This window comes from Eumetopias jubatus, unplaced genomic scaffold (genome assembly GCF_037043125.1).
Source record: "Eumetopias jubatus isolate StellerSeaLion01/CBP00866 unplaced genomic scaffold, mEumJub1_p1.0 scaffold_15, whole genome shotgun sequence".
Taxonomy (NCBI): domain Eukaryota; kingdom Metazoa; phylum Chordata; class Mammalia; order Carnivora; family Otariidae; genus Eumetopias; species Eumetopias jubatus.
This window is the reverse complement of record NW_028274821.1, coordinates 30,280,605-30,304,400: the sequence shown is the minus strand read 5'-3', so window position 1 is coordinate 30,304,400 and position 23,796 is coordinate 30,280,605. Positions and strand designations below refer to the sequence as shown.

The following is a 23,796-nucleotide window of genomic DNA, read 5'->3' as shown; positions in this document are numbered from 1 at the left end:
GTAGATGCTAAGCAACATGCTACTAAAAAACCAAAGGGTCAACAAAGAAATCAAAGAGGAAATCAAAAATACCTTGAGACTAATGAAAACACAATGGTCCAGGGGCACCTGGGTGGCTCAGTCAGTTAAGCACTGCCTTTAGCTGAGGTCATGATCCCAGGGTCCAGGGGTCAGGCTGCCTGCTCAGCAGGGAGCTTGCTTCTCCCTCTCCCTCTGGCCCTCCCCTGGCTTGTGCTCTCTCTCTCTCTCTCTCTCAAAGAAATAAAATCTAAAAACAACAACAGCACAACGGTCAAAAATCTTTGGGACACAGCAAAAGCAGTTCTAAGAGGGAAGTTTATAACGATGCAAGCCTATCTCAAAAAACAAGAAAAATCTCAAACAATTTAACTCTACATCTAAAGGAACTGGAAAAAGAGGAACAAAGCCCAAAGTGAGTATAAGAAAAGAAATAATAAAGATCAGAGCAGAAATAAATGAAATAGAAACAAAAAGCACAATGAAAAGGTCTATGAAACTAAGAGCTGGTTCTTTGAAAAGATAAATAAAATTGATAAACCTTTAGCCAGATTCATCAAGGGAAAAAAAACAAAAAGAGAGAACCCAAATAAATAAAACTGTAAATGAACGATAAGTTATAACTGACACTACAGAAACACAAAGAATCATAAGAGACTACTAAATTATACACCAACAAACTGGACAACTAGAAGAAATGGATAAATTCCTAGAAACAAACAATCATCCTAGACTGACCAGGAAGAAATAAAAAATCCGTAACTGGCCAATTATTAGTAATGAAATTGAGTTAGCAATCAAAAAAACTCTAGGAGTAGATGGTTTCTTAGGTAAGTTCTATCAAATATTTAAAGAAGAGTTAATACTTATCCTTCTCAAACTATTCCAAAAAAATAGATGAGGAAGAGGGCGCCTGGGTGGTTCAGTTGGTTGGGCGACTGCCTTCGGCTCAGGTCATGATCCTGGAGTCCCGGGATCGAGTCCCGCATCAGGCTCCCTGCTCAGCGAGGAACCTGCTTCTCCCTCTGGCCCTCCCCCTTCTCATGTGCTCTCTCTATCTCTCATTCTCACTCTCTCAAAATAAATAAATAAATCTTTAAAAAAAAATAGAAGAGGAAGAAATGCTTCCAAATTTACTCTACAAGGCCAGGATTACCCTTACACCAAAGTAAAAAAAAAAAAAAAAAAAAAAAGACACTACAGAAAGAATTACAGGCCAATATCCCTGGTGGACATAGATGTAAAAATCCATAACAAAATATTAGCAAACAGCATTCAATTCATTTACCATGAGCACATTGGATTTATCCCAGGAATGCAAGGATGAACTCAATACCTGCACATCAATCAACGTGACATACCACATTAACAAAATGAAGATGAAAATGATATGTCCATCTCCATAGATGCTGAAAAAGCAATTCACAAAATTCAATATCCATTCATGATAAAAACTCTCAACACAGTGGGTATAGAGGGAACATACCTCAACATAATAAAGGTCATATATGAAAAACTCATAGCCAATATCATACTCGATGGTGAAAAACTGAGAACATTTCCTCTAAGATCAGGAACAAAACAAGGATGTCCACTCCCACCACTTTTATTCAACATAGTGCTAAAAGTCCTAGCCACACCAATCACACAAGAAAAAGAAATAAAAGGCATCCAAATAGGTAAGAAATAAAACTGTCACTATTTGCAGATGACATGATAATATATATAGAAAACCCTAAATTACCCACCAAAAAATCATTAAAATAAATGATTTCAGTAAAGTTGCAGGACAAAATGAATATACAGAAATCTGTTGCATTCCTATATATTAATAATGAATTAGCAGAGACATTACAAAAACAATCCCATATACAACTGCATTAAAAAGAATAAAATGCCTATGAATAAACTGAACCAAGGAGGTGAAAGACCTGTACTGTGAAAACTGTAAGACACTAATAAAAGAAATTGAAGACAACACAAATAAATGAAAAGATACTCTATGCTCATGGATTGAAAGAATTAATATTGTTAAAATGTCCAGGCCACCCAAAACAATCTATACATTCAATTCAATCCCAAAATGCCAATGGTATTCTTCACAGAACTAAAACAAACAATCCTAAAGGTGTATGGAACCACAATACCCCAAATAGCCAAAGCACACTTGAGAGAAGAACAAAGCTAAAGAGAGCACAATCCCAGATTTCAAACTATACTACAAAGCTGTAATAACAAAACAGTATAGTACTGACACAATAATAAAGATAGAGATCAATGCAACCGAAGAGAGCCCAGAACTAAACCCATGCTTATATGGTCAACTAGTGTATGACAAAGGAGGCAAGAACATGCAATGGGGAAAAGACAGCCTCTTCAACAAGTAGTATTGGGAAAACTGGACGGCTACATGCAAAAGGATGAAACTGGACCACTTCCTTACACCATACACAAAAATAAACTCAAAATGGATTAAAGACCTAAATGTAAAAACCGAAACCATAAAATTCCCAAGAGAGAGAAAGAAACAAACCATAGGTATGAAACTCTTGGACATCTGTTTAGCAATATTTTTCTGTATCTGTCTCCTCAGTCAAGGGAAACAAAAGCAAAAATAGACTATTGGGACTACATTAAACTAAATAAAAAGCTTTGCACAATGAAAGAAACCATCAAGAAAATGAAAAGGTGACCTACTGAATGGGAGATCTTTGAAAAGGGGTCAATATCCAAAATATATAAAGAACTCATACAACTCAACACCAAAAAACCTAACAGTCCAATTTAAAAATGGGCAGAGGAGTTGATTAGACATTTCTCCAAAGAAGACATACAGATGGCCAACAGACACATGAAAAGATGCTCAACATCACTCATCATGAGGGAAATGCAAAAATCAAAACCACAATGAGATATAATCTCACACCAGTCAGAAGAGCTAGTATTAGAAAGACAAGAAATAACAAGTGTTGCTGAGGATGTGGAGAAAAGGGAATCCTTGTGCACTGTCGGTGGGAATATAAATGGGTGCAGCCACTATGGCAAACAATATGGAAGTTACTCAAACAATTAAAATAGAATTACCCTATGATCCAGCAATGCCACTTTGGGTATTTACCCCACCCCCCAATGAAAAGATGAATTGTATGTATGTATGTATGTATTACTTATTTATTTATAAGATTATTTATTTAAGAGAGAGAGTGCATGCACAAGCGGGGAGAGGGGCAGAGGGGCAGAGGGAGAGAGAGAATCCCAAGCAGACTCACCACCAAGCATGGAGCCTGATGCAGGGCTCAATCCCACAACCCGAGTCAAAATCACAAGTCAGATGCTTAACCAACTGAGCCACTCAGGTGCCCCAAAAGATGAATTCTATTTTTATTTATTTTATTTTATTTATTTGAGAGAGAGAGAGAGCAAAAGCACGAGTAGGGTGAGGGGCAGAAGGGAGAAGCAGACTCCTCACCGAGCAGGGAGCCCAATGCAGCACTTGATCCTGGGACCCCGGGATCATGACCCATGCCAAAGGCAGACACTTAACCAGCTGAGCCACCCAGGATCCCCAAAAGATGAATTTTAAAAGATATATGCACCCTTATATTTATTGCAACATTTACAATAGTCAAGATATGGAAGAAATCTAAGTGCCCACTGATAGATGAATGGATAAAGAAGATGTCCTATATATGTACCAATGGGATATTATCAGCCATAAAAAAGGATAAAATCTTGCCATTTCTGACAACATGGATGGACCTAAAGATATTATGTTAAGTGAAATAAGACAAAGAAAGACAAATACCATATGATTTCACTCACACGTGTAATCTAAAAAACTAAACAAATGAAGAAAAAAAGACTCATAAATCCAGAGAACAAACGGGCAGTTGCAGCAGGGGCATGGGGTGGAGGAGGCTGGGCGAGATAAGTGAAGAGGATTAAGGGGTATAAACTCCAGTGATAAAATACACAAGTCCTGGGGATGAAAGTACAGCATAGGGATATAGTCAGTAATACTGTAATACTTTTTATGGCGGTGACAGATGGAAACTACAGTTAATGTGGTAAGCAGTTCACAGTGTATATCGTTGTTAAATCGCTATGTCATGTGCCTCAAACTAATAGAATATTGTATGTCAACTATAATTCAATAAAAAATTTAAAAAATTCTCAACCTACAAGTGTCAAATGACTCACAATACACAAGAATACACCATAACAAACTTTTAGAAAATGATGGAAACATTCCACAATAATGAGTGTGCAGAAAACAAACAGGCTGGTGATAACTGTGCCAGAAAAATAAGGCTCTGAAACATCAATTTATATACCATCACATCTAAATACAATCTACAGATTAGAAATTATAGCACAATGAGACACAATGTGAATTCTAATACACATGATCTTAATTTTTCCTTTTTATGTTAGCGTTAATCCTATATGATTATTACTTTAAAAAAAAAACAGTACCAGCAAAAGAAATTTCATTTTCAGGGAAATGCTAAAATTAGTCACTATAAGTATATCCATTAGAAATATTTCATACTCTACATACAGACCCCAGCACTTTTTCATCTCCCATTAAGGAAAAAGTATCACAACATAAGCTATTTTTTAAAAAGCAAAGATAAATTGAACTGTAATAACAGAACTGACTTTACATTTAAGATTTTTTATTCAACATGCAAAGCTATTGTACTGAACTTTAAAAAAAATAATTTTTTAGACCCAAAATTTGAATAATTAATTTTTTCAAAGTTTATTTATTTTTTTTAGTAATCTCTACACCCAGCGTGAGGCTCAAACTCAGGACCCCAAGATCAGGAGCTGCATGCTCTTCTGACTGAGGCAGCCAGGCGCTCCAAATAATTAATTTTTACTTTTAAAAAAATGGTCGGAAATCAAATGCACTCTGAGTTTGGAAGGACGCGGCTGCTGCTCTGCCTGGTGGAGGCCCCTTCGCAGAGGCTACCTCTGTACATCAGCTGACCCGGGCAGGGTCACAGAAGGTTCTGGAACCCAGGAGCCCCGAAATCTAGCAGCAGCACACAAATTATTCCAACTTTCTCTTTATTCCCCTGGCAACATAATAAACCAAGGGGATAAAAACCATAGGTATATTGGTAATTCATAGCTTTCAACAATTAAAAATCATAAAAGGGCGATGTAAACACCAGCATTTCTTACACTTGAGCAGCTAATCTTAAAAAAGGAGAGAAATCACAGATCTCCCTCCTGTGTTGACCTAAATTATTTAATGAATAAACAAAAAACTAATGTGCTTACAGCTCTTATAGAACCATGTGATCAAAACTACAGAACCATGGGGTTTCAAAATTAGCAACAATTTATGTTGGTGGATTTTGTTATTTTGTTGAAAGTAGATAATCAATGCTGGATTTACAGAAAAAAGATAAAGCCCCAGGGCCCATGTGTATATTTTGACTTCAGTTATATGAATGCAGAAAATGCCTATTTGCACAAGTACATTCCACAAAGCGATGTTAAACACTTCAAGGCTTTGTTATCAAATTCAGACTTCACACTTACCCAAATCTATGACCGCAAACAGATTTTAATCGAATGTTACTTGATTATTACATAAAACCATCTTGCTCTTTGCCAAGATGTCCATCGACAGATAAATGGATAAAGAAGATGTGGTATATATACACAATGGAATATTATGCAGTCATCAAAAGGAATGAGATCTTGCCATTTGCAATGACATGGATGGAACTGGAGGGTGTTATGCTGAGTGAAATAAGTCAATCAGAGAAAGACATGTATCATATGACCTCACTGTATGAGGAATTCTTAATCTCAGGAAACAAACTGAGGGTTGCTGAGTGGTGGGGGGTGGGAGGGATGGGGTGGCTGGGTGATAGACATTGGGTAGGGTATGTGCTATGGTGAGCGCTGTGAATTGTGCAAGACTGTTGAATCACAGATCTGTACTTCTGAAACAAATAATGCAAGATATGTTAAGAAAAAAGAAAAAGAAGAAGATAGCAGGAGGGGAAGAATGAAGGGGAGTAAATCGGAGGGGGAGAGGAACCATGAGAGACGATGGACTCTGAAAAACAAACTGAGGGTTCTAGAGGGGAGGGGGGTGGGGGTATGGGTTAGCCTGGTGATGGGTATTAAGGAGGGCACATTCTGCATGGAGCACTGGGTGTTCTGCACAATGAATCATGGAACACTACATCAAGAACTAATGATATAATGTATGGTGATTAACGTAACAATAAAAAAAAAAGAGAAACCATCTTGCTCTTTGAAATGAAAATTGGAAGGCACCATTACTGAAAACCGCTTTTGTGGGTGTGTTTCAATTGGTACCAAGAAAATAATATCTGATATGATATTTTTTTTAATTACCACAAACGGAGAAAATTCTACTTTCAACACAGGCACCCACTGTCAAACTGCTGAAGAAAACCATTAATATCGGAAATGGCTCATTGTACCATTTTGAAAACATCTTATCCATAAATTTAGTTAGCACTGCCAATGCCTTCAAAGAGGAATACTAACTACAGCAAAACCCTCAAACTTTTATTTTTTTTAGAAGATTTATTTGTTCATTTTAGAGAGGTGGAGGAGCGGCAAAGGGAGAGAACCTCAAGCAGACTCCCTGCTGAGCAGGGAGCCCAGACACAGGACTTGATCCCATGACCCTGAGATCACGACCGGAGCTGAAACCAAGAGCCAGACGCTTAACCAATTGAGCCACCCAGGTGCCCCTGGACTGATGGCATTAAATAAGGTGGTAAATCAGGTGACTCAGAAGTATTACTTTTTAAAGTATGTATTATCAAAATAAAAATAAACAGAATTAAAAGATTCGTAATCAAGATCCTATCAAACCCTATACTGAGAAACATTCAACAAGTTTCTTTTTCCTCTCAAGGACAAGGCTTGGAAAGCCTGCCCCACAACATGCGCTGGGGGACCTCTTCCTTGCCCTGCGCTGCCCGGAAACATTTCTTGCCCAGTCTTTGCGGACACAGGAGGGCACTGTCCCTGCAGCCATGAAATGAAACAGCAGAACCAAGTAGCAAAACTGACACAGATCTGACATACTATGAAGCCTCAGAAAAATGTCAGATTTGAACCTTCATTGAAACTTGTCATTGAGCTTAACCTGCAAATGATTTCATAAAATCAAGATGCAATGTATATGAGAACTTGGGGAGGTCACAGAAAAATAAAGTATAGAATATCCAGGAATTTAAAAAGCATTCTGAGGCCTATGTACAGTGCCATGTGCTAGGGCATTAGCAAATACAAATTTGTCTGGGCTAAAAGAACTTTCAAAGTTGTTTTCAGATCTAATTGCAACATAGCAAACATGCTTTAAGAAGTCATCTCTCTAAACAAAAGCCTAAAATGAATCTCTACCTAATGGCACACAAATATAAAGACATTGAAAGCACAACAGAGAGTACTTTTTACGAAAGGAAAATAAAGATCCAGAGATTTCCACCTAATTGTAGGTTCACAGAAGGCACACATTTGCACCGTACCTGGTATCTTTACCTGATCCCCAGGTTCGAACTCCACATCCACCCATGTTGTCTTCGGTTCTGATTGCTCTAGAGAAAGAAAGAATATTCCTTTAAACTGGAAGGTGGTTTCCAGTCAATCTCCAAATCAGAAAAGCTGATCAGAAAAGCTGTCCCAGGATCAGCTCCCTCAGGAATAAGAGTACACTATATAAAGTCAACTAAATATTAACACATAACAGATTTGTACCATGTATTACCAAGACCATAAAGCGAAAACAGCAGTTCCAGAGGAACTGATATTTTCTCATTCCCACCATACCTCTCAAAATCTCGTTTCCCTCTCTGGTCAAAACCGTCGAAAGCTCTGTTCCCGGGGCCGCCTCTGCCTCGGCTTCGCATGGCCCCTCTTGGGCCTCCACGGCCTCTCAGGGGTCTGTCTCGATCAAACCTGTCAATGGGTCTAGAAAGAGATGGGTATAATCAAAAGTCGTGAACTGCATTTAAGGGCTAAGAAGACTCTTTTCAGAAAAAAAATTCTAGAAGGACACGATGGCTGAAATATACTGGAAAGAACAGTGGCTTGAAAAATAAAGTAATGGTTAATGTTTACCGAATACTACTTACTACCTGAAGCACTGTTCTGAGCACGTCACATACAGAAGTTAATTCTCATAAACAGAACTACAGTATACAACTATCATCCACAAATCAGGAAACAAGAGGCACAAACGAGGTAGGTAACTTGCCCAAGGTCATACGGCTGCTAGTGAGGATGCCAGACAAGAGAAGGAGATCCTGGGCAGGTCTTACTGTGGAGGGATATCCCTTTCTCTGGATCCGGTTTCCTCATTTATAAAACGAGGTTAGATAAACTCCAAGATTCATCCCAGCTCTAACATTCAATATTTAAGTTAAATTTGGAATGTTTTGTATAACAGAAATAATTAATTTCAAATTATGCCCCCTCCCAAATCTCCCTCTTCCAAACACGACTAGTCAGTGAGTGACACTTGGGGCTGAAAACATTAACCTGCAACCAACTCAATTCTACCCCCACTGCCCTACACAAACTTCCAAAGACAGCTGAAGCTCCTTGTTCTTAAAGCCAACAGCAACTTTTGTCTTTATGTCATTTGACCCCTTTTCATCACTGGACACCGTTGACCGTTAATTTTCCTCTGACCTCTCTGGCTTCTCTTTCCCGGCCTGTCCTTAAAAAATTATTTTTGTAATAGGTCATACTGAAACAGGGTACAAAATTCACAAGCTATTCCCCCTGCTCCTTAGCTACCCAATTCTACTTCTCACAGGTAGGCAAATCCAGAGTCACATAAAGGGACCAGTTCTATACCTTGCCTCTTTCATCTCACTAGTCTTGGTGCTCCACACACAGATGCCTCCCTTGTTCTTCTGGGTACCTGACTATCCTTACGTGTACCTGCATTCCTGACTTCCTATTTCTGGCACATATCGTCCTCATCTCTACACTACTGCTGTGTGACCTTCATTCATGTGACCCTGCATCTCTCATTGGGGTCTCTGATTCCAGGCCACAAAGCCAGTAACTTCCTGGACATACCCTCTGTCCATGTCCTGGCCCTGCAGATACGTGAGCAACATTGACCCCTTGCTCCTCCTATGGTCCCCAACTCACAGCACGAAAGTACCTAAGCCAAGAACCAGGCTGTCTTCAACAGTCTTCCCCTCATCCCCTGCCACATCTGCCCAAGGCCTGACCACCCACCCACTTCTCACACCCATTCTTGGCCACGTCTCAAGTCACTGTCATTTTTTTATGAGGACTTGAAGCTACTGCAGGAAGGACCACATCTTTTTCATCATTACAACCTTACTTGAATAAGATAAATTATATTTTTTAATTTGTCAAGGCTTTAAAAAACATTTAAAATCATGACAAATTACTTACTGAACCCTAGTGGCATTAGTAGCTCAAGCACCAAAACCAGAGATATGTTCCAGTCTACTGTTATGACCGAAAACGTTACAATAAAAAGCTACTATATGATAGTGGGTAAAAAGATACAAAACTCACTATTCTCTTATTCAAAAAGGTTAAAAAAAATACAGAATCACCAATCATTAACTTTATGCAAGGCTCTTACAAGAAACATCATCCTAAATAAATTCTCTAGGTTGGCTTTTCTGCCTCCCATCTCCTCCACCCCGACCAAAACAAAATTTGTATTTTTTTTTTTTTTTTACCTTAGAGAGAGAGAAAAAGAATGTGCGCACGTGGCACGGAAGGGCAGAGGGAAAGGGAGAGAATCTTAAGCAGACTCCCCACTGAGCGTGGAACCCACGCAGGACTTGATCTCACCACCCTGAGATCATGACCTGAGCCGAAATCAAGAGTCAGCTGCTTAATGGCCTGAGGCACCCAGGCATCCCAAAACAAAATTTTTAAATAGAAATTGTCATAAAATTGATTCCATGTTGATAAATATCTGAAGCAGAGTTCTAAAACAATGACAAAATTAAAGTAACAATAAGTTCTTAACAAGGGAGTTGGACAGGGCCATAAAAGAAAAAAAATGTACTTAAATATTGAGAGGAAATGAAATACCAAAACATACATGGAAAATAATGCCAACAGTCAAAATCAGGTCTAAATTTACATGAAATCTACATCAGATACCAATAAAATACAAAGTCCTTTAAAATATAATAGTGAGGGTGCCTGGGTGGCTCAGATGGTTAAGCGTCTGCCTTCGGCTCAGGTCATGATCCCAGAGTCCTGAGATCGAGTCCCGCATCGGGCTCCCTGCTCCTTGGGAGCCTGCTTCTCCCTCTGCCTCTCTCTCTCTCTCTCTCTGTCTCTCATGAATAAATAAATAAAATCTTTAAAAATATATATATAATATAATAGTGATTGAAACTGACCCTAAAATAGCCCTGTGTGTTCTGGTTTATTTTAATCCCTTGAACCATTTTTTTCTTTACTCCACAGATTACCCACACCCCTACCCCCAATTATATTCTCAATCACTTCCTTATAATCCCTTGATTATAAAATATATCCTCTTTGTGCTTGTGTTGGCAGCACATATACTAAGAGGTGGAACAATAAAACATATCCTTTTTTTTTTTTTTTTTTTACAGGTTAGTGAGCATTGAGAAATCCTGTACTCTATTTAGGAAGCTTGATTTGTGTTGTACTCACAAGCAAAAGCAAGGAAAATAACATTTCAGCCAAGCACCGTGCTTTACATCCCTGTAATCCACTCTCTGACAACAATCCTCATAAGCATATACAAGCACCTGTTTTACAGGTAAAGGGAATGAAGTTCATGGAGGGGAAAGTGAGGGGTTAGTGTTTACTGGGTACAGAGTTTCACTCTGGAAAGATAAAAATGTTCTGGAGAAAGATGGTGGTGATGGTGGTACAACAGTGTGAATGTATTTAATGCCCTGCACTGCCATACATTTATAAGTGGTTAAAATGGTAAATGTTATGCTATATTTTATCCCAATTTTTTAAAATGCTTCCTTATGAGAAGAAAAAAACAAAACAAAACAAAAACATCTGAGTAAGTGATTCTTTCAGAACCGGAACAGACTTTGAATGACCAGCAGTAAACTTCAGAAAGAGCCAAAGAGTCAAAATAATCCAGACAGAAGCAGACTAATTTCCTAATAGCCTATGTTCAAAGAGTTCACTTAAGTTCATTATTTGGAGCCTAAAGAAGTGGGGGAGGAATTCTCTGGCATTAAAAACAGTAGTGGGCCCCCCCCCGCCACCGCCCCACCATATGCAAGCTACCTGGCTGATCTCTGCACCTGAGCCACATGGACAGCTACTCCCAGCACCATTTCTGACACTGCTTCCATGTGAAAATAGGTGTTCTGCCTTAGTGGAATAAAAATCCACATGAGCCGGCTGTGACCAGAGTACCCATCACTGCAACTCTGGGTCTTTGTTTCCCCATTCCTAAACATGGAGAGGACTGAATTAGATATACTCTGTTAGATTATCATGACTCTAGGGGCATCTTTGTGGCTCAGTCGATTAAGCATCCGACTCTTGACTTCAGCTCAGGTCATGATCTCAGGGTTGTGAATTGAGCCTGTGTCTGAGACTCTACGGTGGGCATGGAGCCTGCTTAAGATCCTTAAGGATCTGCTTAAGATCCTCTTTCTCCCTCTCCCTCTGCCCCATCCTCTGTGCGTGCATGCTCTCTCTCTTAAAAAAAAAAAAAGATTATCAGGATTCTATAATTCTGTCCAATAAACATGTATAGGTATCATAGAAAACACATATCATGATTTTTCACTATCAAATAAGCGAAGAAGAAAGTCCAATTTATTATATTCAAACCTGGAGAAAGAGCTATGAGAAATGCTCTTATAGATTGTTAGTGATAGAGTAAATGGGCAGGTTACTAGGATAGTGATTGGGTCACTATGTATCAAAAGATCCCCCCTTACCCTAATTTGTTTTCACACTCTATGTACCCATCCAAACTTGCACTAAAGCACAAACTGGGTCCTAGGATACACGACACCCAGTTGAGGATCACTGCTTTATGGTTCCCACTTCTAGAACTCCCATCTAGGAAAGGTCCAACCCTAAGGGAATGATTACATTGTACTGCATCCAAACAACACATCATAATAGAACCATAAAAAATGTTTACCAAACATTGTTAAGGAGATGGAAAACACTTCTGCCATATCAAGTGGAAATGAAAGCATATAAAGGACTCAGTGCATATGTATTATCATCTTAATATTTAAGTGTATCTATGTATAAGAAAAAAAAGAAAAAATTAGGCCAGTGTTAAGTATTAGGTGGTAAGATAAGTAGTTTTAATTTTCTTTATAATTGCATGCATTTTCTAATGGTAAAATTGCCTTATGGATCTTTATTAATAGGAGAGTACTTTTTAAGAAATTAAGGAAAATAACTTTTCTGATAGTACATGACTTATCAAAAATAATTTCAAATTTCCTTGAAGGTAAAAATTACCTACATATACCTAATGTAATACATGAGAAGGACATGAGATATCACTTCTGTGGTATTCCTGCCAAAGTGCATGATATCATTCCATGAAGAAACATCAGACAAACTCAAATTCTGGGCTGTCCTACAAAATAACTGGCCCACACTCTTCCAAAATGTCAAAGTCATAAAAGATAAAGGAAGACTAAGGAGCTGTTCTACATTAAAGACAACTAAGTGCAATGCACATTCCTGGACTGCATCCTGAACCAGGCATTTTTTTTTCTTTTGCTAAAAGGGCATTATTAGGACAACTGGTGAAATGTGAGTACTCTGTAGATTACACGATTTAGAGGATTAGATAACAGAATTGTATCAGTGTTAATGAGTTGGATAACTGTACCATGTTTTTAGGAAATACATTTCAAGTATTTAGGGATAAAGAGATATTTCTGTACCTTACTCTTAAATGTCAAAGAAAAAAGGTGTGTGTGTGTGTGTGTGTGTAAAGGAAGGGAAGGAGGGAGGTATGTTAACACTTGGGGAATCTGGGTGGGGATATATAGGAATTCTTTGTCTAAGTCTTGCAACTTTCTATAAATCTGAAATTATTTTTAAAGAAAAAAGAAAAATCCCTCCATAATCCCATATCCCACCCTACCCCACCCTTATATACATGTATGATTTCACTTAATAGGCATTGTTTTGTGTTAACATATACTCACCCTTTTTAAGGACTCATTTTGCTACTTAAAAAAGCTGGAAACATGAGTTTGTGCTTTTGAGCTATAATTTCCTTATCTCCACAGAATAAATCCCTGAAGTGAGAAAAAAAAATACACATATGCTTCCCCAAATAAATAGCTCTGATCCAGAAGGCTTTTTGTAAGCAAGCAGACTATGGCCATTACACAGCAAAATTGAAGTAATCACCAAAAATAGCAGAATTAAGCCTTTCTCTTCCCTCACCCTCCAACATAGCGGCAGATACAGCATCTTGATGTTCTGACCATATAACTTCTAGGGAACACATCTGTTGAAGTCACCGCCTGCCTCTGCCCTCCCAGACTGAGCTACTCTGCTGGACTTCTGCACTTTTGGGGAGGGTGGGGGTGGTTAATGAACATGGTTTTACAAAGCCATGTCCTTTGGTTAACTTGTAGCCAGGATCCTAAGTGGAACTGGTAGTCAAGAAGTTGAAAGACTTTGGGAATAATGGCTCCCTTGACATGAAACTACTGACAGCTGATAGGGTCAACACACACTGTTCTAGTCTCCTTCAGCCTTTTCTACCTATTTTCCTTTAAATGTGATTCACAAGTTGTTTGTTTAATCTAAACTCAGTGTTGTGCAGGTTGAATTATTAAACAAAAACTTGAGGCAGTAGGCACCTGTTATGCTGGTACCAAGCAGGAGACCCCAAGAACTGCTCTCCATGCACAGGTAGCCCACCCACTGCCCCATCACTCAGGAGTGGTGTCCAGCCACACCAGCCTGAGACCACCTTCCAGTTCAGAGCACTTTCTAGAGGAAGGTATGGGAGCCAGAAATTGGCGTCACACACTGTATCAGTTCTTCTTAAAATGTCATCATGAAAGCCAATTGGCCTAACCATGGGAGCAGGAACTTGTTTAAATTTGTTAGTAGTCTAATGGACTCTGAGAAACAAACTGAGGGTTCTGGAGGGGAGGGGGTGGGGGGATGGGATAGCCTGGTGATGGGTATTAAAGAGGGCACATTCTGCATGGAGCACTGGGTGTTATGCGCAAACAATGAATCATGGAACACTACATCAAAAACTAATGATGTAATGTATGGTGATTAACATAATAATAATAAATAAATAAATAAATTTGTTAGTAGTCTAAATTAGTAATGTTAAGTCAAAATCATAATTATATCCCAAGCCTAAACTGCAAAAGAAAATTTAACCAGTTTAACAGACTCCTGTCTAGTTTTTTATGGGAGTGCTTTGTGCAGTTATACCAATAAATAATTCATTTTTCACCATATAATCATTTCCCTCCTGTGTCACCTAAAGTAACTGCCAACTTCAATTGGCAAAATATTCCCAGGACTGGCACCATGAAAAGGTAGCAGTTCTCTTAAAACCCTCTGGCTCCCCCCCACCCTCCTGGCCGAGGTCTTCAGTACATACTTTTCATCTGTGAACTTCTCAGGTGTAAAGTCCGCCTGTCTCTCAGTCTCATAGGGTCGATACTCCCTGTAGGATCTGCGCTCTGCTCGGTCAAGTGTCACCTCCGTCCCCCGGCTGTCATTCCATCCCTGTTGCTCCCCTCTTCTGGGAGCTCGCCTCTGGCCTGCCAGGGACAAATCAGAAGGGACAGCTGGGACACCAGGTCCATGACAGCATGTTTACAGAGAGTTTTAAATTCCACTTTTCTGGAAGTCAAAGTCATAGGAAAATCTGGGAAGTTCAGAAACATTCAGAGAAGAAAAAAGTTGTGGATACTGCCAGGGCCCAGAGTCAACTACAATTGACCCTCGAGCAACACAGGTTTGAAGTGCGTGGCCCCACGCAGACCTGGATTTTTTTAGATACAGTACAGTAGTGTCAATGTATTGTCTTCTCTAGCTTATCTGCTGTTAAGAATACAATACATAATACATACACAAAATACACACTAACTGACTGTTGTTGGTAAGGCTTCCAGTGAACAGTAGGCTATTAGTAGTTAAGTTTTTGGGAAGTCAAAAGTTGTATGTGGATTTTTACCTGCACGGGAGGTTGGTGCCCCTAATCCCCACCAAGTTGGTTGAGTCAACTGTACTTCCTAATAAAACTTTTAAGATACTTATGTTCTCTTTCTCTTTTGTCCTAGGAAATATAAACTATACCAACTAACGTATAATGACAGGTATCTCACAGAGTGTGACAGCTCTGGATAGACACATTTGCTAAACTAACTACTTGTGGCAAAAGCAACTTTATTAAAACATGGTAGTTATGCTCCATACAGAAAAATTAAAGGATAAACACTCTGTATTTCAGATTGCACTTTAGATAAACTATGGTTTATCATTGGCTACTAAGGTTTTCATTTCTAAATAGTCGTAGTTTTATCTTTTTTTGCTTGAAAACAGATTTTCCTGCTCTCGTGCTCTTCGTTGGGTTTTATGCATTTATGATACTTCTCAATATGAGCCCAAGCTGCTATTTGCCAACTCATACAAGGACCAGTCGGCACTCGAAGGGACATCTCTCATTTGCAGAGAGACCAGCACTCAGCCATGGCCACTACAGGCTTCAATCTCTCCCTCTCTCGCTCACTTTACTCCTCTCTAGTTTTGATGCTTTAAAAATTCTTAGATTCCATGTCTGAAGGCAGCTAATACTTGGTAAATACACTGTGAAGAAATCTGTCGCCTCTTAAATCATCTCCCAAAAATGTATTTATTTTTCTTTATATGCATTTAAAAGGTCTCCATCTCAAACAGGATGTGCTATTTTTATTATAGTAGCTTCGATTTTCCTTGGTATAGCTTACCCTTCACATTGGTTGTATGGCTATAAAAATATTAAATGTATTTGAGTGAATGGATATTTTTTAAATTCCTAGATTCCTCTCTTCCTTAGACAACACATGACTCTTAAGGAATATATGTTTATACATATTTTTGTTTTCCTACTGAATACTTCCTATCTGAACTTTTTACTGGGCACATGTAAATATTAACACAGTTCCAATACCTTACTGATTCCATTTTAAAACAAAAATCAAGTCTGTGACACCACTAACATAACATTGCACAATTTATTACTTGTTAGTTAACATAAACTATTTTTTTCAAATGTGAACAGTTACATAATAAATCTAAGTTCAATCTTAAATTAATGTCCCATAGCCTAGAGACGCTTAAATCCAGTTTGCATCCTGTACTGATGCCACAATCTAGCTTATGACATGTTTGGGACATGGGAAAGATGTTGTCATAGATAGATTTAAGTTTCTCTTGCAGAAACAAGAAAGAGACTGACACTTGTCCCAGAAGTATGCAATGCCAAATCTGAGGGCATGTATATTACTAATAGAGATCCAATTTGAAATGTTAGGTAGAAAATGTTATTATGAAAGTTAATTATCTAACAAGTTGAAAACTACAACAGACTATGAAATCAGCTAATATGCCAACAGCAACAATACTTTTCAGTACTTTTCCCTCAATGTAAAAAGTTATTTTAATGCAGCTTCAAATTTCCTATTTATAACCTATTTTTAAAAATCTTAATATTTCCACTCAACTACAGAATTATTTAGGAGCTATCGCACCTTTTTGCTTCCTCAAGGTTATTTTTTTAAATTGTATCAATTAAATTTGGAATTCACCATTCAAAACTTAAAATGACATTTACTGCATACTTTGTATTAAAACATCTTCCAAAGTTTTGGTGTACAAATTAAAAACCATTAAATACAACTGGCTACTTATCAGAATTATAAATACACTGCAAACATTTCATTCTCTCCCCAAAACCCAAAGATAAAAGGGGTCCAGTTTTTTCCCCACAATTTAGTGCTAAGAGATCAAGACTGCAACTGAACCTAGTTTGTTTCTGTGCTGGGTCAGCAGCTCCAAGCAGATAATGCAAACACTGAATTTCTCTAGCCCTTTCCAATAAAAGCCTGGCACATGCTGTCTGATCACTGATCTAAACCCAAGCCCGTATGAAGGGACCGAATACAATAAAATTTACAGCGAGATTTCCTACAAAATAAAGTTGAGCTTTGACTCAAAGACAATAGTTCTGAAAGGTTAGGAAAAGCGAAGCTGAAATAGCCTCTATGGATTTCAAGAATGAATTTCTCAAACAAGGCTCATCCAAGGATCTATATATGTTGTTAAATAGTGAAGGGCATTAAAAACCTGTTTCTATGGGAAAATCTTATGATTTCCACAACCACACCCAAAACTGTTTCCAATAAATGTCAAACATGTTTTGACTTTGATTCTCGTCCACACTGAGCATTCACTTATAATATTCTAAATTAAAAATTTTGAATGTTAGAAAAGTACAGTCCATATCAATTAGGGCTACAAAACCTTTATTAGAGAGTAGCTCTCTATAAATTTAGTACAGTAACTACATGAATGGAAATTAATGAGTTGTTTGCTCCTGAAATAACACGTCTGAAAAAGAACTGACAAATGACAAAATTGCCATTTTAACTAAAAAATTCACAAAAGATCTTTAATATAGATCTAGATGTAAAAGCCAGATCATCTGGATCATGAACAATTGACAGAAAAAATGTTATAAACCCACTAGTTACAATGCTAAGTGAAAGCAGGTTGTAACTCAGTTTATATACCATTTAAATTTAGGAAAAAAGAAATAGCTCTCTATGTACATAAATGCAAGGTGTTAACAAGTAAGAAAAATAGGAGATTTTTACTTTATACATTTTGGAATTGTTCAAAACTCTAATAATAAAAATGCATGATTTTTAATATTAAAAAGGTTAAAAAGCAATATATTAACAGCACTGAATGCAGTTTCATACTATTCTAAAAGATACATTACTTTCATTTGTTAAAAAGTAAAGGGAGAGGAAAAACTTAGCCTTCCTCAGTTCTTTCATTACTATATTTATCTAAATAGATATATGAGAAAAACGAGAACATAACACAAAATTTACAATATATCTCGTCTCATTCACCGTTTAAATAGGCTCATACACGTACTGGCCTACCAGCATGGGGTTTTCAGATATCCAGTAGCATTTAAAATAATTTTTCAACATCTTTATTACAGTAACTTTTCTCATTCTCTAGTGATACTGTTGGACTGAAGTTTTCACAGATAAAGGTAAACATTACCTAGCTGCACCAAAGTCACTTAAATCAGAAGTTGTAATCTCAGGGCTGGGAAGCACAGTTGTAATCAAGGAACAAGCCAGTAAAGCCGAGTTGAATACAGTGGCTCGAGTGATCGAACGACACATCTTAATCTTAACACTCTTTTAAAACAAACCCTAGGACCACTGCCTTATTTTAGGAAAACACTGGAAACACAGGTGGAGTCTTGCAGACTATGAACTGATGCAGTTCAGGTGATAAACGACTCTTAAGCACCCTCCCTGGCTAGATGCGGACAGGGGTATCTCGCTAAGCAGGGTGTGGGGAACTTTGAATATTCTTGTTGAAAAGGTTAAAGGTTAAAAACGCTTTTCTTAAAGCAGCCTGAGTTAATGACAAGTTACACATCCCAACGACACTACATGCTGTATTGAAAAATGATGCCAGCTGGCTGCTGGAAGCCACCGTAAGGGGATGGGGTGTACGGTGACGGGGTGAAGTTACGGAGCCTGGAAAGAGCCGGGGACCCCGCGTCCGCCCCCGCCGCATTCTGCTCGCGGCCCTGACGTCACAGCCCGCCCCCGCGGTCACCCAGGCCTTTACTCCATCACAGAGGCCTGAGCCCCTCACCCCCGCCATTCTTCACACACCCTGGGCTCTCGCCACCACTCCCCGCGGCCGGGTGCGCCCTCCTTCCTCACTCTCCTCCCACCACGCTTCTCTTTTTCCTCCCGACCCGAATCTTGCAGTGGTCGGGCTGGAGGATGGAGCCGGTCCCTGCTAGCTCTAGATTTGAGCTCCCCGGGGTAGCGACCCCAGTTATCCCCGCCACACACACCACCCCAGCGGTATACCTCAACTTTGCCCAACTTGTAAAGGCTCAGTTCCAAGATTGCGAGACCCTTACTCCACGCCCGCACTCCCCCCACCCCCACAAGGGGCTGGGAAAGGCCAGAAGGGGCGTGACACCCCCCTCCCGTCCTCTTTTTCTACCTTCCTCGGCCACAAGGCTTAACCCAAGCCTTCCCAGAGGCCCCTTCCGTTTCTGGATCTGGACCCCCCTGACCCCAGTCTCGCAGTGGGGGGGGGGGGTCGAGAGGAGGCCGAAGAGGGGTGACCCCATTCTCCTTCCCCTCCTGCCCACCGCGCCCACCGGGGGTGCCCAGGTGCCGGGCTGGGCACGCGTACCGGGTGGCAGCTGGCCGCCCCCGGGGCTGTCCGGCTGCTGCGCGCCGGGGGCCGGGAGGCTCTTGCGCTCCTTCTGGGACTCCCTCCGGCCGCCGCCCGCGCCAGGTCTGTGGCCCGAGGCCCCGGCCGGACTCCGGCCGCCGCGGTTGCCGGCCCCGGCAGCCGCCGCCTCGTCGCGCCTCTTGCGCTGCAGCTGCTGCTGGCGCCGGTGCTCGGCCTCGCGCAGGATGTCGAACGGGTCCGACTCGTCGTCCAGCAGCTGGTGGAAGCGGTTGGCCACGACGCAGCCGAAACTCTCTTGCATCGCGGCACCTGCGGCGGCCGCGGCCACGGGACTCCCCAGAGCACCCTTCATGCCCCGCGGCCACTGCGGGCCCGCCGCTAGCAGCCCACGCGAGCGAGTCTCAGCAAAGCCGGCGGCGAGGACCCATCCCGCCCGCCGCTACCTCCCTCCCTGCCCTGCCCTGCCCGATCCAGTCCCGCCCGGCGCCCGCCCCCGCGCCACCGCCCCCGCTGCCCGCCCAGGCGCCGCCCGACAGCCAATCAGCGCACGCAGACACGCCCCCTTTCCAAGCCGGCATCCCTGGAAGCCCAATCAACGGCGGGCTGCTGTCACGTCACGCGACCTCTATGCCCCTCCCCCCGACTCAGCAGAAAGGGGCGGGGCACAAGGGGCGGAGCTACTGGGAGGAGCAACGAGTCTTGTAGTCAGTCCAGGCAGCTCGGCTGTGCGGGTGGGTTACGGCCATTATTTGTGTTCTTTCTGGGACTGGGTCTGTATTCATTATGGGCCACTCTTCTTTGAAGTTTATATATTCATCTAGCCATTCAACTACGTATTGAACACTTATGTGCCAGGCATTATGTCGTCAGAGATACTAGCTCCGTGTTTTCGTGGATCTTAGTCTATAGACAGAAAACCGCCCTAAACGAAAGGCACAGACTTTTTTACGCGCCCGAAGCAAAGGGACCTGACCTAATTAGGAGACCTGGAAAGGCTTTCCCTCGGAAGTGACGGTTAAACTGAGATACGAGGGATGACAGGGGCAGGAGCAACCGCAAGTACAGATGTCTTGAAGTGGGATGGAGCACAACCCATTGAAATTCAAAGGAAACCATTGTAACTGAATTGCAAAGAGCTGGGGGAGACCCTCACTTTGGTCTTTATCCTCGGAGCAGTGGGAAGCAAATTTTAAGCCTAAGCATGTATTTAAAAAGGCCAGAAGGCCACTCTAGCTGAAATGTGAAGGACTAGGTTGAAGGCAGGTCAGAATGGATGCAACGAGACCAACCAAAAGATTGTTGCCGAGCTCCAGGGAAGAGTTGATGCATGTGACTTGAATTAGAATGGCGGCAGTGGAGGTGAAAAGACTAGTAGATTCAAGAGCTATTTTGGAGGTTATCATAAAAGGACTTGGTGATGCACTAGATAGGGGTGTTGAGGAAAAAGAAGAGGGTATGATGACTCCTATATTTCTGGCTTCTACAGCTGGAATGGTGGTGCATTCCAAAGAAATAGAGCACTGGAAGAGACCATTTTGATCAGAATCATGAATTCAGTTTTGGACATGTTGAGGTTTTGTTTCATTTGTTTGTTTTGTTTTCAATTGAGGTCTGGAGCTCAGAGAGCTCTGAACTGGACAATCCTCCAGGAAGTTGTGCTGGCACCTGGCTCCCTATCCCATAGCCCTTCCTTTTCCTCTTACATTTTCCCAGAACCTGTATTTTGTTAGGGCATCAGGTGGCTGTACAGTCCAGGGGAAGCTGGGCCCCCTTCCAGCCTCAAACTTGATTAATCTTAAATCATGCACTGTAATTCCATACTCTTGCCAATGACTGGTGTAGGAATAGGCTCTTGGTGCAGATCTTCTCTGAGGGAAATATTCTGGAGGACTCCTGAGAACATTTTTCTTATATCTAAAAACAGGTTGAGAAGGGATCTACCGTTTCCCACCTCTATTCTTTGCTCCTTGTTATGTGAAGAGGACATAATGCCTAGAGTTGCTGTCCCTTATTGCGACTATGAGAATGGCAGAGCAGAAGGATGAAGAAAACCTAATTCCTTGGTTATCCCACTGGGGAAACTCCCAACTCAGACTTATTATGTAAGATGATAAATAACATTATTGTTTAATCTACTCTTGGTTGTATTTGTCTGTTGATTCAAAAGCATCCTGTTAGAGCATCTTGCTCAGGTGTGTGATCACCAGCTTTTGTTTTCCTTTAATAGCAAATGGAAAAGGAACTCTTTACCTTGACTGCTGCCAGGTTTGTGTTTTACTCACTTATTCAATTTTCTGTCATTCCCAAGGAGGACAGGGATGATGCCTGTCTTTCACTGCATTGTTATTCATTGCAATTTATATTCCCAGTGCTTAGCATTCTAGGTAGTTGTATGGTAGGTCCTCAGTAAGTGTTGAATGACTGAAGAGTTTAAGATTTTAAGATATTTAAGATATTTAAGCAGAGGTTTATGATCAAAAGCTTATTCTGTTTACCCAAAAGAATTGAGAGTAGGTGTTCAAACAAAAACTTGTACATGAATGTCCAGAGCAGTACTACTCACAATAGCCAAAAGGTGGAAACAACCCAAATGCACAATAGTGCACTCGGTGAACTTTCGGAGTCATTGGCCCTATGGGTTGGGGCGGCCTGAGCCAGGGGTCCTGTGCCAACATGCTTCAAAGCCTTGTTAAAGATGTTTGGGTCCCCATGAAGCCCTACTATACCCAGGTTTACCAGGAGATTTGGGTAGGAATGGGGTTGATGGGTTTCATTGTTTATAAAATCAGGAGTGCTGTTAAAAGAAGTAAAGCTTTGAAAGCTTCAAGTCCTGCACCTGCTCATGGTCATCAGAAACCAGCTTTACATGGGAATACACATCAATGGAATGTCAGTTTGGCTGTAAATTTCAGTAAGCTCTGTTAAATGGGAATATGGAGCATCGGGTACACTTGTAGACATGTTGTTTCCTTTGTGGCATGAGTAAATGTACCTGTGATGTGCAAAAAAAAAAAAAATGTCTACAATAGTACACTTGTAGACATGTTGTTTCCTTTGTGGCATGAGTAAAGTACCTGTGATGTGCAAAAAAAAATGCCTACAATAGTAAATTTTATGTGTATCTTACCACACACAGAAAAAAAGCATATATTTTGGAGTTAGACCAAATTTGAATCCTGGCTCTGCCACTAATTCATTTTGTGACCTTAGAAATGTTCTTTATTTCTATGTCTCAGTTTTCTCATCTGTAAAATGGAAAAAAATAATGATACCTACTTCAGGGGATTATTGTGAAAACTGGGTCAGATAACGCATAGGAGGTGTTCAGTACCATGCTTGGCACAAAGTAAGTGGTCAGCAAAAGTCATTATCAACATTATTAGTATCATCATCATTTTGAATCAGACTTAAGACTAGGTAGACTCATAATGAGACCTCATCATTATGAGGTGGATGAAATTTCCAAAGATTCTTCATGCAACATCACCACATGCACCAGAGACCATATATGAGAAGCACTGCTTCAAGCCAGAGTTGTCTCTGGTATCTTTAAGCTGTCCATCACCAAGCAACAACACCAAAGAACCATTACCACATGAGAGAGGGTCTGTCATCTTCCTACTGGACATCTGGAGACAGCCCACACCCCCACTTCCTTCCCAACATAGCCAATCACAGCAGGTTCTTAAGGTATGCCCTGTGAGCACTGCATCCTAATTTCCAAATCATAACTGCCTAAAACAGTTGTAAGTCAACCAATCCTGGGTGCTTCAAGTTTAGGAACACCTTTAGAACCACTGAAATAGAGATGAGTAGCCTCTAGCTGGCATTTAGCTGGCCATGGGTTTCCTTTGGGGCTATTGATTACCATAGAATTTACTGATGGTAACTTATTAAGCAGCCTCACATTTTTTTCTATTTTTCTGCGGGAGATTACATCCTTAAATGCATTCCTGAAATACAACTCTACCACATTAGCATGAGTTATTTGTAACGTTGTGTTTAATGTGGTCAATTTAATAGACTGATATTTTTAATAATCCAAGATATAAAAACCATCTTTAGTAATTATAATACCAAACAGAAAACACACAACACACACACATACACACACACACACAGATAACTTAGAAAATAAAGCATACCAAAAAAGCAGTGGGGAGTGGATGCTGAATAACACCACCAGCATTTCCATAGCAGTCATTTATCGGCACCAGTGGAAATGCAGTAAAATTTAACTACTTACAAAATGTTAATTACCTTGAGTTACTTAATATACAAATTCCA

The 23,796-nt window shown here is 40.4% G+C and overlaps 1 protein-coding gene and 1 pseudogene across 1 annotated transcript in view; one reads left to right on the top strand and one right to left on the bottom strand.

The window, feature by feature from the left end:
• HABP4 (hyaluronan binding protein 4) overlaps positions 1 to 19,941 on the bottom strand; it is a 42,967-nt gene extending 23,026 nt beyond the window's left edge. Inside the window, exons 1-4 of the mRNA XM_028122275.1 lie at positions 19,507 to 19,941; positions 14,657 to 14,819; positions 7,855 to 7,995; positions 7,554 to 7,622 (exon numbers count right to left, since the gene is read on the bottom strand). Of these exons, the coding sequence (XP_027978076.1) occupies positions 7,554 to 7,622; positions 7,855 to 7,995; positions 14,657 to 14,819; positions 19,507 to 19,861 (728 nt within the window). The 5' untranslated portion in view covers positions 19,862 to 19,941. The remainder of the gene's footprint in view (positions 1 to 7,553; positions 7,623 to 7,854; positions 7,996 to 14,656; positions 14,820 to 19,506) is intronic.
• A 2,241-nt stretch (positions 19,942 to 22,182) lies between these two features.
• LOC114223374 (ATP synthase F(0) complex subunit j, mitochondrial pseudogene) lies at positions 22,183 to 22,434 on the top strand (annotated as a pseudogene).
• The last annotated feature ends 1,362 nt before the right edge of the window (positions 22,435 to 23,796 follow it).